The sequence below is a fragment of the Lepidochelys kempii genome, chromosome 25, assembly GCF_965140265.1.
Source record: "Lepidochelys kempii isolate rLepKem1 chromosome 25, rLepKem1.hap2, whole genome shotgun sequence".
NCBI lineage: Eukaryota > Metazoa > Chordata > Testudines > Cheloniidae > Lepidochelys > Lepidochelys kempii.
Genome location: NC_133280.1, coordinates 11,938,714 through 11,953,738, shown reverse-complemented (window position 1 = coordinate 11,953,738; position 15,025 = coordinate 11,938,714). Strand labels below are relative to the sequence as shown.

At 50.5% G+C, this 15,025-nt stretch overlaps 3 protein-coding genes across 3 annotated transcripts in view; 2 read left to right on the top strand and 1 right to left on the bottom strand.

The window, feature by feature from the left end:
• MED16 (mediator complex subunit 16) overlaps window positions 1-6,910 on the top strand; it is a 30,572-nt gene extending 23,662 nt beyond the window's left edge. The window contains exon 16 of the mRNA XM_073323698.1: window positions 6,826-6,910. The gene's annotated coding sequence lies outside the window, so the exon portion shown is untranslated. The remainder of the gene's footprint in view (window positions 1-6,825) is intronic.
• Window positions 5,849-11,545, bottom strand: LOC140903047 (mast cell protease 1A-like). The gene is made up of 5 exons (XM_073323704.1): window positions 11,395-11,545; window positions 10,543-10,699; window positions 9,979-10,114; window positions 8,041-8,292; window positions 5,849-6,936 (listed from the first exon to the last, which is right to left on the bottom strand). The coding sequence occupies exons 1-5, from the start codon at window positions 11,543-11,545 to the stop codon at window positions 6,787-6,789; spliced, it is 846 nt and encodes a 281-aa protein (XP_073179805.1). The 3' UTR covers window positions 5,849-6,786.
• PLPPR3 (phospholipid phosphatase related 3) overlaps window positions 9,204-15,025 on the top strand; it is a 36,381-nt gene continuing 30,559 nt past the window's right edge. The window contains exons 1-2 of the mRNA XM_073323700.1: window positions 9,204-9,286; window positions 9,862-9,953. The gene's annotated coding sequence lies outside the window, so the exon portion shown is untranslated. The remainder of the gene's footprint in view (window positions 9,287-9,861; window positions 9,954-15,025) is intronic.

The window sequence follows — 15,025 nt, the reverse complement described above, 5'->3', positions numbered from 1 at the left end:
GGATAGCAACACATCTTTTGAGATTGCAAGCTCTGTGGGACAGGGACTGTCTCTCCCTGTGTGTCTGTGCAGCACCTCGGACAATGGAATGCTGATCTGGGCTGAGGCCTCTGGGTGTTCCTGTTATACACGTTAATAAGAATTCCTTGCAGACGCTCCTAGCTGAAGGTGACCTTTCTGGGTAATATACTTTACTCACTTCTGATTAGCCACCAGCAAGAGCTCTATTGCATATATGCAGCCTTTTCCTTTGATCCTTAAATTACTTGTCATCTGGTCTGAGCTCAGTGAGGAGCAGAGATGCGAGGTCTTTGTAGGTGCCATTGAAAAAAGAGCTGGATCTTGGCCTTAAATGTGAACTATGCATCCCAGTGCATGACAGGTAAACCTGACCTGTTTTGCTAGCATCCAGAGGCATGGGGCATGGATGATTTAATTTGCTGAGTGCCTCTGAATTATGTACCTGGTCCTTCCAGGCAGGAGATCTGTGCTGGGTGAGGCATGCTGACTCCAAACTTCTGTACTGAGCTCTGTAGCTTTGCATCAGATAAATAGATGGTGGTGATCAATCTAAGTACCTGGACAGAGTGATGCCTTGACAGCATTTCCTAAGCAGATCTTTCATTGATTGAGGTGGTTTTTTGTAAAGTAGCTGTTGACAGCAAAAGAAGCTCTCACAGCCTATGCACTTTTGAGCTGACATAGACATTTCTTGCATTAAGGTGGAAGATAAATTATAACCATTGTCTACAGCCAAGCTCTGTGATACAACCGCATTTGCTCCAACCCCTCAGACAGAGAAAAACACCTACAAGATCTCTATCAAGCGTTCTTACAACTACAATACCCACCTGCTGAAATGAAGAAACAGATTGACAGAGCCAGAAGAGTACCCAGAAGTTACCTACTACAGGACAGGCCCAATAAAGAAAATAACAGAACACCACTAGCCATCACCTTCAGCCCCCAACTAAAACCTCTCCGATGCATCATCAAGGATCTACAACCTATCCTGAAGGACGACCCATCACTCTCACAAATCATAGAATCATAGAATATCAGGGTTGGAAGGGACCTCAGGAGGTCTAGTCCAACCCCCTGCTCAAAGCAGGACCAATCCCCCAATTAAATCATCCCAGCCAGGGCTTTGTCAAGCCTGACCTTAAAAACTTCTAAGGAAGGAGATTCTACCACCTCCCTAGGTAACGCATTCCAGTGTTTCACCACCCTCCTAGTGAAAAAGTTTTTCCTAATATCCAACCTAAACCTTCCCCACTGCAACTTGAGACCATTACTCCTCGTTCTGTCCTCTTCTACCACTGAGAATAGTCTAGAACATCCTCTCTGGAACCACCTCTCAGGTAGTTGAAAGCAGCTATCAAATCCCCTCTCATTCTTCTCTTCTGCAGACTAAACAATCCCAGTTCCCTCAGCCTCTCCTCATAAGTCATGTGTTCCAGACCCCTAATCATTTTTGTTGCCCTTCGCTGGACTCTCTCCAATTTATCCACATCCTTCTTGAAGTGTGGGGCCCAAAACTGGACACAGTACTCCAGATGAGGCCTCACCAATGTCGAATAGAGGGGAACGATCACGTCCCTCGATCTGCTCTCTATGCCCCTACTTATACATCCCAAAATGCCATTGGCCTTCTTGGCAACAAGGACACACTGCTGACTCCTATCCAGCTTCTCGTCCACTGTCACCCCTAGGTCCTTTTCCGCAGAACTGCTGCCTAGCCATTCGGTCCCTAGTCTGTAGCTGTGCATTGGGTTCTTCCGTCCTAAGTGCAGGACCCTGCACTTATCCTTATTGAAGCTCATCAGATTTCTTTTGGCCCAATCCTCCAATTTGTCTAGGTCCCTCTGTATCCTATCCCTGCCCTCCAGCGTATCAACCACTCCTCCCAGTTTAATATCATCCGCAAATTTGCTGAGAGTGCAATCCACACCATCCTCCAGATCATTGATGAAGATATTGAACAAAACCGGCCCCAGGACCAACCCCTGGGGCACTCCACTTGACACCGACTGCCAACTAGACATGGAGCCATTGATCACTACCCGTTGAGCCCGACAGTCTAGCCAACTTTCTACCCACCTTATAGTGCATTCATCCAGCCCATACTTCTTTAACTTGCTGACAAGAATACTGTGGGAGACCATGTCAAAAGCTTTGCTAAAGTCAAGAAACAATACATCCACTGCTTTCCCTTCATCCACAGAACCAGTAATCTCATCATAGAAGGCGATTAGATTAGTCAGGCATGACCTTCCCTTGGTGAATCCATGCTGACTGTTCCTGATCACTTTCCTCTCATGTAAGTGCTTCAGGATTGATTCCTTGAGGACCTGCTCCATGATTTTTCCGGGGACTGAGGTGAGGCTGACTGGCCTGTAGTTCCCAGGATCCTCCTCCTTCCCTTTTTTAAAGATTGGCACTATATTAGCCTTTTTCCAGTCATCCGGGACTTTCCCCGTTCGCCACGAGTTTTCAAAGATAATGGCCAATGGCTCTGCAATCACAGCCGCCAATTCCTTTAGCACTCTCGGATGCAACTCGTCCAGCCCCATGGATTTGTGCACGTCCAGCTTTTCTAAATAGTCCCTAACCACCTCTTTCTCCACAGAGGGCTGGCCATCTACTCCCCATGTTGTGATGCCCAGCGCAGCAGTCTGGGAGCTGACCTTGTTAGTGAAGACAGAGGCAAAAAAAGCATTGAGCACATTAGCTTTTTCCACATCCTCTGTCACTAGGTTGCCTCCCTCATTCAGTAAGGGGCCCACACTTTCCTTGGCTTTCTTCTTGTTGCCAACATACCTGAAGAAACCCTTCTTGTTACTCTTGACATCTCTTGCTAGCTGCAGCTCTAGGTGCGATTTGGCCCCCCTGATACTCACCAGCAACCACACACCACACAACAGAACCACTAACCCAGGAACCTATCCTTGCAACAAAGCCCGTTGCGAACTGTGTCCACATATCTATTCAGGGGACACCATCACAGGGCCTAATCACATCAGCCACACTATCAGAGGCTCATTCACCTGCACATCTACCAGTGTGATATATGCCATCATGTGCCAGCAGTGCCCCTCTGCCATGCACATTGGTCAAACTTGACAGTCTCTACATAAAAGAATAAATGGACACAAATCAGACGTCAAGAATTATAACATTCAAAAACCAGTCGGAGAACACTTCAATCTCTTTGGTCACTCGAGTACAGACCTAAAAGTGTCAATTCTTCAACAAAAAAACTTCAAAAACAGACTACAACAAGAGACTGCTGAATTGAAATTAATTTGCAAACTGGATACAATTAATTTAGGCTTGAATAAAGACTGGGAGTGGATGTGTCATTACACAAAGTAAAACTATTTCCCGTTGTTTATTTCCCCCCTACTGTTCCTCACACATTCTTGTCAACTGCTGGAAATGGCCCACCTTGATTATCACTACAAAAGGTCCTCCCCCCCCACCCCAGCTCTCTCTTGCTGGTAATGGCTCACCTTACCTGATCACTCTTGTTACAGTCTGTAACAAACCATTGTTTCATGTTCTCTGTGTATATAAAATCTCCCTACTTTATTTTCCACTGCATGCATCTGATGAAGTGAGCTGTAGCTCACGAAGGCTCATGCTCAAATAAATTTGTTCATCTCTAAGGTGCCACAAGTACTCCTGTTCTTTTTGTGGATACAGACTAACACGGCTGTTACTCTGAAACCCCTCTAACAAGATTCAGTGATGTGTGTGGACCAGGGACACCTGAAACTGACTAACCCAGGTATGACCTGAGCTGGTACGCAGCCCTGAGGGTCTTGTGCATGTGTGCTGGCAGATGGGAGGAGGTTACATGATGGATCCTAAAATGGTACTTTGTTGCTTTGAGCTCCCGTCCCACCACTCCGAATACTCTGAACTAAATAATCTACCTGGGCAGAGTAATGATGATCCTCCTCTACAGCTGTAATAGCCTGAGTTGAATTTGCCCCAGACATTGGATTAACTCCTCTCTCTTCATGAATCCATGGGATCTTTAAGGAACACAAGTAGAATCAGGGGCTCAGTTTTGCACCTCCATCAGCACAGCGCCCTCTACAGCACTGGGGCAGATACAAGAACACCAACCTTTGCCACCACTTTTCCCTTGAGGACTTCCAGTCAAATATAGGCCTGACTCAACTCTGCTTAGCTCTGAGGCAGGGCTGACGGGGAGGAGGAGAGGGGAGGAAGAGGGGGTAGTTGTACCAGGGCCCTAAGCATCTGTAACAGGAGTGAAATGGAAGGGGATCCCACTGAACATGATACATTAGGGCAGTGGTTCCCAAACTGGGGTTCGCAAAATGTTACAGGGGGTTCTCGGGGGGAAAATTCCCTAATGGTGGACAGAGCTGTCCCTAGGGACCCCGGGCAGCACGGGGCCAGCAGCCCAGAGCCCCCGGACTTCCAAGAGCTAAGCAGATCAAAGCAAGCATATCTATCCCACTGAGGAGATTTAAACTTCAAGACTCCTTATAAGAAATGGAAAGGGAGGTGGATATTTTTTGCTGTTTTTAAAATTAAATAGGCAGCTAGTATTGTTTTAAAAATTATTATGAAGAACAAGTTTAAGCTTTGTTGTAACGTGCGTTGTTTGCCTGGACTGCTCAAGCCTGAATGTTTGTGTAGGAGGAACTCTCTGAGTTGGCTTCTTAAATACCTTTATGCTGTTTCACATCTGATACTCCTTGATGAAACATAGGAGCCTTGTCTTCTAACAGGCTTATTCAAAGTGATACAAGCTACAAAAGTGAGATCTTGGAAGAGTGTTGCTGTTTTCATAATGTAATAAAAATAGTGTCATGATAAATAATTAATAATAAATAGTGTATAATAAGCATGTCATAAAAACAAATTTTATATTTCCAAGATCACTGCTTTTATAATTTATCCTCAGGTAAAGGAGAAAATCCCTGGAAATATTCATTTTTAGGAGGGGGTTCAAGAGACTTGACATTTTAGTGAAAGGGGTTCACAGGTTGTTAAAGTTTGGGAACCACTGCATTAGGGCCTGCTCAGAGGAGATCACAGTCTAAGACAAGGTGGCTTCAGATCTGTGGTTGCTCAATGGCAGCTATCCCCACCCCAAGCGTTAAAGCTTTGGCATTCGCTTCCTCTTGTCTACCCGAATGGAGGCTGAGGCCTAGCCAACTGCTCCGCCTTCATCCGAGAGCCTCTTTCTACTCTGCTGCGGTCCAGCACAGGAACTGCCTGCTGCTCCCCCCAAGCTTGACTAGAGATGACCGCGATAGAGAGCCTGTGTTGTGTGCACCCACGTACGTAAACATGACAGACACATGATGGCTGAAGTGGGATGACATTCCTCTTTCATGACCAAAGGGGGACTTCAAAAGCCAAAGCCAGTGGGGACTAGAAAGAGGTTTTTTTTGCTCTCCCCTAGCTTTTCTCTTGATCTCAGTGCATGGGAGCTCATAAGAAAAACTACAGAACTACTTCCCCTGGGTTCTTATCTCAGCCTCACAAATTCACTACCCTCAGAACATCAGGGCACAGAACTTGCACCAATAGGCACAGGTACCGGCCCCCCTCAGCTGAGCTAAAGGAGAATCCCCATCATATGCATACACTATAGGGCATATGACACACAGCTTAGGTGCTCTGATCCCAAGCAGTATGTACAGTGTCCTGGATTCAGTTAGCACACACATCTACTGGAAGGGGGTGGAAAGGAGGTATTCCCAATCTGCAGACGGAATATTTGCAAATAAATCCTCTCTGGGAAAGGAGAAAGGAAGGTAGGAGAGGGACAAATTTCTGCTGAGCAGGTTTCGCACAAACACCAGGTATGAAGCAGATTTATTAGGATCAGACAGAAAGCATTTTTCACACTGAAAAACAAAAGGCTTCATAGTATCAAAATAGCAGCAGGATATTGTTATTTATTATGTGCATTTCGGGTAGGGCCTGGGAGCTTCCAAAATGAATCAGGGCTTCTTAGTGCCAGGTGTTGTACAAACACAGAGATGGTCCCTGCCCCCAAGAACTTACAAGTTATATAGGACAAGAAACAGCAGGTGGGTGGAACCAAACTATGGACAAAGGAAATGAGATGCTGAGTTTGCATGGGCCAAATAAAGGCGAGAAGTATCAGGAGCCCTTCCTAGCCATTGTAACAGGGGTCAGGCAATGGCCAGTTTGGGTAACATCAATGGGCAGGCTGAGATTGGGAAAGTGGGGTATGGACACACAATCATCCTCTGGAGTTGTCACGGGGTACTGAACACCTGACCTCTAGTGCTAAAGACAGTGTCTACTGCTTGAGCTAAAGGAGTAATCCTGCTAGCTGTAATAGGCTCTTATCCCCAGTGGTGCAGCCGCTAACTCACACTGATCACTGTCACCACTGAATTAAACAGAGAACAAATGATTACTCTCCCAGACTGATTATCTAGATGTAAAAATCTCTTCCCCATTTAATCCTTTCACTGCCTTTAGGACAGGCCTGGGTCCCCAGCAGTATTATCTTGTGCACCATCAGAGCCCACCAGATCCAGCTGGGGTGAGCCCCTGCTGTCCTGTTCAGCAGTAAAGTGGTTAAAGCAAGCACATACTCAGCTTGTGTTTTTCTTAATAGAGTCAGGTGTGGGTGGGGTTCTTAGCAGCCCTTGGGGGAGCAGGATGAGGGAGCCATTCCTGGTGGGGATGCTGGGGCAGGATTCACAGAAGGGAAATGTTGCTGGCCAGGAAGGATGGGGGTTAAGCAGCCCCCCGCCGGATCCTCTAACGGGCCGACTTGATGACTTTGTTGATCCACGGCAGGTATCTGGAGATCTTGGTATAAACCGTTGGGGTCTTGCCGCATTCCTTGCTGCCGAAGGAGACCACGCCTTCAGCCACACCGTCGCAAACCAGCGGCCCGCCCGAGTCGCCCTGCAGACGTGACACATGAGAGCCAGGCCACATGTTAACAGCACAGGAACCACGGAAGCCTGATCTCTCTCCTGTCTCAGGGCAACTACCTAAGGTACTTCTATGGCCCCATTGTCACAGTATCTGAGCATCTCTGACTCAGATCTCTGACTCAACCCTCTCTGCCCCTCTGCGAGGTAGGGCAGTGCTATTGTCCCCAGGTTACAGAGGAGGAACTGAGGCCCCGAGAGAGCAAGGCCCAGATCTTCAAAGGCAGTTAGGCACCTAAATCCTCTGGGAGTCAGGTGTCTAAACCCCTTTGATCTGCACCTAAGTGACTTGACCATGGGCATACAGGAAGCCTGCAAAGGAGAAGTTCCAAGCTAGCACCCTAACCTCTAGGTCCCCCACTTCTCGCTGCATCACCCCTTGAACTCAGTGGGCCTACCTGCATCTCACGCAGTCACTTTCACCAGGGCAAAGAGGGGGTGAAAGGCTGACAAATCAGACTAGCAGCGTTTTACGCTCGCTGAAGGAAGCCTGCAGTCCAATGAGCCTGACAGCCGAATCTGGATCTTAATGACTAATGTGGGAATTACCACACTGGATCAGACCAGAGCTCTAGGATCTGTCCTCCTACAGTGCCAGCTGTTTATAGGTTTAAGAAGCTGTGAAAACCCCAGGAGTAGGCTGTTATGAGATAATGGGTCCCCAGGCAGCCTTTCTTCCTGACCTCTTATAGTTCGCAGTTGGATCATCCCCTGAAACATGCAAATTTATATCCCTTCACCCCTGACCCCAAATCCCTATTATCATAACGCCAGATATTCCTATTATCCACAGAAATGTCCAGTTCCTTTATGAAACCTGCTATGCTCTTGAGGCTATCATGTGGCAATGTGTTCCACAAGCAGATCACCTACTGTCTACCTGTAGCCCAGCCTGGTCTGGTCTAAAACACTCAGGAAATGGACTGCTGATTGCATTACAGTAAGGGGCCAATCAGTTACCTGGGAAGAAATTCCTCAGGGTTTCTGGGATAACTGTGTCTCTGGTAACTGTGTCTCTGAAGCCTGTCTGCTACTCATCAGGCCTCTCCTCAGTGAGCAAGAGAAAAGAAGGTACCTGGCAGGCATTGTGCTCCTTGTTCCCAGCACAGATCATATTCCTGGTGATTTTCCGCTTGTGGACTGATGCGCAAGAGTCCCTAGGAACCAGGGTGACGTTCACCTCCCGCAGATTCGTGCTGCGCTTCCCGCCATCCCTGATGTGTCCCCAGCCCGCAGTGCTGCAGGCAGCCGTGCTGGGGATCTCCCTGTCCTGCTGTGGGAGTTTCACTGGTTGGACTTCTTTATTGTAGGGAACAGGGTTGTTCAGCTGCAGACAGTGGGAGAAAGAAATTAACAGAGCACACGTCCTCATTCAGTTGCTTAGCACAGGACCTAATGCCCTTTTTGTTTGTCAGTCAACGCTCAAGGGATAGAAGGGCTTAGGATGACCAGATATCCCGATTTTATAGGGACAGTCCCGATTTTTGGGTCTTTTTCCTATATCGGCTCCTATTTACCCCCCACCCCATCCCGATTTTTCACATTTGCTGTCCGGTCACCCTAGAAGGACTCTGGGAAGCATCTTAGCCTGTCTGCTAAAGGGCCTGTGATGGCCTAACGTTTTGGGTTTGGTGGAGAGACCATAGACTCAGATTTCAGTGCAGTTTGGGCCTTTGGCTGGAAATACACATTTCAGCCACCTCTGCTTTAAATACACAGTGGCTGCCTTTGGTGGAGCCCGGTGCCCTCTAGAGGGAATGTCAGACATTTTTATCCGTTGGAAAATAGAGCCAAGATTTTAAAAACCTTGGGAGTCCAAATCCCTCTATTTCAGAGAATAAATAAGAGAATTGGACACCCAGCAGCACCCAGGGACTTCAGTGCGTTTGAGAATCAGGCCAGGTGCCTAAACATGGATTTAATTTCAGCCTCTATTTCCTCTCCCACCTTTTGCGTGTTTAGACTGTGTGGGCTTCCAGCAGGGTCTGTCTCTTAATCTCTGTCTGTTCAGAGCCTAGCACAGCGGCTCTCAGTTCAGATCCCAAGGTACTGATGTAACACAATCTAAAACATAATCTCCCATTTTTTAAAACTTCGGTCCCACCTGGCAGTAAGAACCATAAAACCAAAAGCTTTTGTAGCCTGGATTGTCAGCGAATCTGGTTTTTTTTATGATGTATTTGTGTGTTTCTTAGCTTGAAATTATATCTCCTCCCTTTCGTAGGTAGCCTATCAAATGCAGGTTGTGAAGCAGAGTTGCAAAGCGATATCTGACAAAGAGCATGCTGTCAGTGACACCAGAGCACCCTGAGACTGAAAAGGTACATGCAAGTGGGACATATACAGCAGGGCAGATGTTGAGCCCCCTTGTCCTCATTCCCAGCGTCAGAAATACCATGTCTGCAAAGAACCGATTAAATGATTTGCACGAGCCACTTTGAACAAGGGTGACGTTCACCTCCCACAGACTTGGGAGGGCAGTCAAATGACCTAGAGACCATGGTCCTGGTTCGTCCTTGGCTTGCAACTCACTCAGTCATTTACACCAGTGCAAAGAGCTACAATTCGGTAGCACTTTGCGTGGGTGCTGATGCGTGCAGCAGGTGCAGGGCAGTGGAGAATCCAGCCCTGGAGATGTTAAGTAGCCAGGCAAATTGTCCCATTGAGCAATTCCAGGGGAGCAAATTATCCCATTGGGCAATTCCAGTCTCTCAGGTCATCATTTTTGCTACATGCTCCTCTGTCCATGGAGTGTAAACTCGTCAGCCCTGGAATATTAGCCATTGCCAAAGAACTAGGATATCCCAGCAGCAGGAGAAGCCTGGCTTCAAATAAACCTCAATTACTATCACACAGGCTTTGCTTTCTCTCTCTCTCTCTCTCTCTCTCTGTCAAGCTGGTGATGTGGATTTGGAGTGATCCCTACACTCCCCAGCTTTCAGCCCTTGTGTTTAACTGTGATGATGACCCCAGGCTCCCTGGAATCGGGTGAGAACTGGGAGGAGGCACTTACTTGGACCAGCATAATGTCATTTTCCCAGGTGGTCGGGTTGTAATGAGGGTGTGGGCGAAACCGTGCGATGTCCCATATGTGGTTGGATGAGTCGCTCAGCAGCTCAACCCCCAGCACAATCAGGACTCGAAAGTTTCTGTGAAAAGCAACATTCCCGTGAACAGAGAGCCACCAGTGGCAACCCAGAACCCTGTGCACTGTCCTTGAGCCAGGCAGCGTGGTTCTGTGGCTAAAGCAGAGGGGCCCCGAAACAGAACACCAGGGTTCTCAGCCTATCTGCTCCTGGCCAGCTGGGTGAGCCCTTCAGTAAGTCACTTTTCCTCCCTGTACCTTAGTTTCCTCATTTGAGAAGCTATGACTGAATAGTGCAGTGTAAGAGCACGGGGAGAGAGACACCTGCTAGACAGCTAAGAATCCTGGATGTGCAGTGTGTGGAGGAAGAGGGGACACACTGGGGCTAGTTCTTCCTTTATATGCAGCCCATGGTGCAGGGTGAGTTTACGCCTACAGTGCCCAAGGAGCCTATTTCCCAAGAACCTTCAGCTGAACAATCAAGGCACCCACCTGGCACTCCTGCAATGGGCTGCAGTCATCACCCACTCTGGCTGGATCAGGAACCCATCACACAGGATTTCCTTATAATCGTTTTCCAGGATGGCCATGTAGGGCCTGGAGTGATTCACCACTTTGCGTCCCCCGAGGATCAGAGCATCCTGCTTGCCTGTGAAGGGGAGAAAACAGAATTTGTCTGCTGTCACCTGGCAGAGCGGAGAGAGAATGGACGTCAGGATTCGCACTGTCCACTGATCTGAACATCTCCACGCTGCTTCGGGACAGCGGCTGGGCCAGCCGAGTGGCGAGAAGGTCAAGTTCAACCCCAGCAAAGTGGCACAACCCAGGGCAAAATTTGACCTGCATGTAAAATCGTGAGGGTGTCTGCCATTCCGGCCAGCCATGTGGACCTGGCTAAGGAGAGTCCAGCTTTCACCAGGGTCTAGAAACCAAAGCCGTGGAGATGGGTGGGGTGAGAGATAGAAAGAGACCTGCGCCCAACAGCTAAGGAGTCGAATGCAGGGAAACCTGGAGGGAGCAGAAGATTGTGCCCCCAGTGTCGCAGGGAGCATACACGTCTCTACCGCTTTGCGTGGCCCCTGTGATCTCCTCTAAGGGCAGAAGACATGATGTCGGAAACAGCTCCCCCACATACACCCACTGCCTCTCGGCCATAGCCCATGTTAAAAGAGTGGCTGGATCAGGCTTTCAGCACCTGGTTTGGATCTCACTGCAGCAGTCACCAAAGCCTGTGCAGTGCCAGGTGAGGGAGTGAGCTGTGCGGGGTTGCGTTGACACAACTCCATGACTAGTGCAGATCCCGCCAGAGAAACAAGAGCGGGCCCAGGTGTGCGATTCACTTACCTGCATGGCTGGAACACACCAGCAGCAGCCCCAGCAGGACAATGCAGGATCCCTCCATCTCCTGTGTCCTCGAAGCGTGACTGGGCTGAAATAACAACGCGGCCGGGCTCTTATGCCTTTGAAGGGAGCAGCAAATTGCTTGGATCAGCATGAAGGTGCTTTCACTGCAAAACGGAAACCACAGAGCCACAGAGAGTAGAACCGTGCACAGAGGAGATGCAAGAGAAGGCGGGATGAGGCCAAGTCTAACAGCAGAGTCCGTGCTCCATTGTGCTCATCGCCTGTCCCCGCTTCAAGGACTTGGGAAAACAGAGCCCCCATGGTGCATTCCCCTTGGGAATGAGTTTGCAGGGTCTCAGCTCACTTCCTTATGTACAAGTAAAGCCAGGGCAGATGCCAGGGCCTGATCATCTTCCTGCACGTTTGGGCAGGAAGGGGAGCAGAGGTGGAGAGCAGGACGTCTGTTGTGTAGTGTGGAATTGGGTGGTCTCCCTTTAAGTAATTTGTGAGCCCTTGAGTGGTGCTCACTGGGTTCTAGGTTTTAGAATCCAGCCAGAGCAACAGTACGTGTGTGCATGTAACAAGGCCCTATATGTTGGATGTTGTTAGTAACATGGTTATTTGGCTAGTGTGCCAGTTGTTTCTTTGTGCTATTACTGTTGTGTAAAGAGCAAAGTACACAACTGCCTGTGTTGAGAGGGTGTCATGCAACATCCAATAAGCAGCCTTGATCCCTGGTGAGCCGGAGGCCCCCAAGCACCAGGCTTCTGTTGACTCCAGAACCCTGATGGCTGCTCACCTGCGGCGTGCTCTGCACCTCCGCTGGGACTGAGCGGGCTGCATCGGGAATGCACGGCAGTCGGGCTTTGCCCTGGAGGTGGCTGGGACGGGCAGCTGGTGAGATGGAGGTTTGTTTATGTACCTGTCCAGCTCCAAGTTCAGAGCCACCAGACCCCCTGGATGCCCCCCACATCTCTTGGTGTGTAACTCAGACATGGATCTGCCTTGGTCTGGGGAAGCAAAGTTTGGGAGATGTTTGCTGTTTCTTTAAGTCCATCCAGCATCCATCTTAGTTCCTCTCCTTGCCATCTCCAGAGGCACCAAGGCCCCCAGGGAGAACCCACAACTGGGCACGACCGTTTTCCAATGAACCTGGCAGAGCCTGCGGCTGGGTTTTTATTTTGCTCTGTTGAACTTTGCCATCAGTTTGAAAGTTTCCCCCTCCCTGGCAGATACTACAAACCAGCAAGGCTCAGCTGGGATTCCCACCCCGCTCCCATGCAAAACCACCACAGACCTCTAGTCCACCAGGTTCTCTTTTCTTTGAATGGCTCCTGGCACTAGAACTGGCATAATGAGGCTGTGAAACTTACGGCCACAAGATACTGACGAGGTCAAGAGCGAGGGGCTGTAAACCCCCCTGCTTCAAGAGGTAAACCTCTAACCCAGGGGTCGGCAGTCTTTCACAAGTGGGGTGCCAAGTCGTCATGTATTCACTTTAATTTAAGGTTTTGCGTGCCAGTGATGTATTTTAATGTTTTTTAGAGGGTCTCCCTATAAGTCTCTATATTATATAACTAAACTATTGTCGTATGTAAAGTAAACAAGGTTTTCAAAATGTTTAAGAAGCGTCATTTAAAAATTAAATCAAAATGCTGATCTTACGCTGCCGGTCCGCTCAGCCCGCTGCCGGCCTGGGGTTCCATTCACCTAGGCTGGCAGCGGGCTGAGTGGGGCTGGTGGCCGGGACCCCAGACCAGCAGTGGGTTGAGTGGCTCAGCCCGCTGCCGGTCTGGGATTCTACCTGCTGACTCCTGCCAGATGGGGTCCCAGCTGCTGGCCCCTCTCAGCCCGCTGCCGGTCTGGGATCCCGGCCCTGCCCACATAGAGTGGGTACCTACCTTCTCCTTGGTTCTAGCCATTCTCTTCCTCTCTCTCTGTACTGAGCCGAGGGTGGGAGTGCACGGAGTACAGGGCTGGGGGTGAAGGAGCAGGCTGGGGGTTGGGGTGCAGGGTATGGCCAGGAGCTAGAATGAGGGAGGGGGCTCAGGGTTGGGGCTGGAGGTTTGGGTGTGGAGTGCTTACCTGGGCAGCTCCCATTTGGTGCAAGGGGAGCAGGTGGGAATGTGGGGGGTGCAAAAGTCAGGGCATGGGGGGTGAAAGAGTCAGGGCAGGGGGCTGCGGGTGTGTGAGGAGGGTACAGGAGTCAGGGCAGAGGGCTGGGGGCATGTGAGGGGGGTGCAGGAGTCAGGGCATGGGGTTTGGGGGGGGGCTAGGTATGTGGGGGGGGTGCTGGAGTCAAGGCGGGTGTGGTGGGGGGTGCAGGAGTCAAGACAGAAGGCTGGGAATGTGTGTGGGGGGGTGCAGGGGTCAGGGCAGAGGGCTGGGGGTGTGGGCTGGGGTCATGGGGGTGATCCCAGACCCCTGCCCAGAGCAGCTCAAGGCAGGTGGCTGGAGGGGATATGCCCTGATTCCACCCGCTCCTCCCCTCCCTCGCAAGGGCCATCAGCTGATGGGGGCAGGAAGGGAGGGGAGGAGGGGCAGGACCCCAGCAGGCTGGAAGAGGTGGGGGAGGGGGAGAGGAGGAGGGGCAGGAACCCAGCACGCTGGGGGAAGAGGCAGGGGAGGGGGGACCTTGCCTGCCCTGCAGCAGCAGCCGCCAGCAGGACCAAACTTCTTCACCCTGCCCCCGCGGTGGGGGGCGGGGGGGGGGAGGATTTTTAAGGGCAGGCTGCTGCCTGCCGGGGTCCCGGTCTGGGTTCGGCAGCGGGCTGAGCAGGGCTGGTGGCTGGGACCTGGCAGGCAACAGCGTGCCATTAAAAATCGGCTCACGTGCCGTCTTTGGCACACGTGCCATAGGTGGCCGACCCCTGCTCTATACGATGGCAATTAGAAAAGATGACTCCATAACTTCCTACTGTATAGATCTTACAACTTCCTCTGAAGCAACCAGTGCTGGCCACTGGTCAGAAATAGGATGTTCTGATCCAATCTGGTGATTCCCATCTGTATCAATAAGCGGGGAAACTTGCAGCCTTCCCTTCAGACAAGGAGACTTCCCATGAGCGTTGAAGCCAAATCCATCCCTGGTGTAGCTGCTGCCTGGAAGTCAATGAAGCTACACTAGGGATCTGCCTCCTCGTGGATGGGTTGGGGCAGGTGAGCATGGCTGAGAGCTGCAGGGAGTGCCGTGAGGACATGGGAAGGGTCTCTCCACCAGCCAGAAGGCAAGGCCCGCAGCCAGGGACAGCAGTAGAAAGCTTTGGAGGAGCCACTGCCTTGGAAGGGAACTAGGAGGCCTGCAGGAGGGATGGCTCCTGAAGGAAGTAGCCTGGGCAGGCTGGCATTGAAAGGAATTGGGACTCATGCTTCCTCAGGAGTCCAGTGAGAGGGAGGAGGAAGCGGTACCCTCCCCCACCCCATCTCCTCTTGCCCTGTGCAAATGAACCCGGGAGGCCAAGGACTGGACTGGAAGGGGAACGGCAGCTTGGTGAGGGAGGCGTGTTGCTTGGCCCCAAGTGACCAGCATGAGGTTGCTGGATGTCTGCCTTGTTTGGTTGGCCTTTTGTTTAGCCCTCACTATCCAACAGTGTGTAGGGAGGTTCGGGGGGGGGGAGATTCTGGTTTGCCC

Coding starts and splice junctions, on each gene's coding strand:
- LOC140903047 (XM_073323704.1), bottom strand. CDS start 11,545: ATGCTGATCCAAGCAATTTGCTGCTCCCTTCAAAGGCATAAGAGCCCG. Junction 10,700..11,394: donor GGTGTGTTCCAGCCATGCAG/GTAAGTGAATCG, acceptor TCCCCTTCACAG/GCAAGCAGGATGCTCTGATC. Junction 6,937..8,040: donor AGGAGCACAATGCCTGCCAG/GTACCTTCTTTT, acceptor TCACGTCTGCAG/GGCGACTCGGGCGGGCCGCT.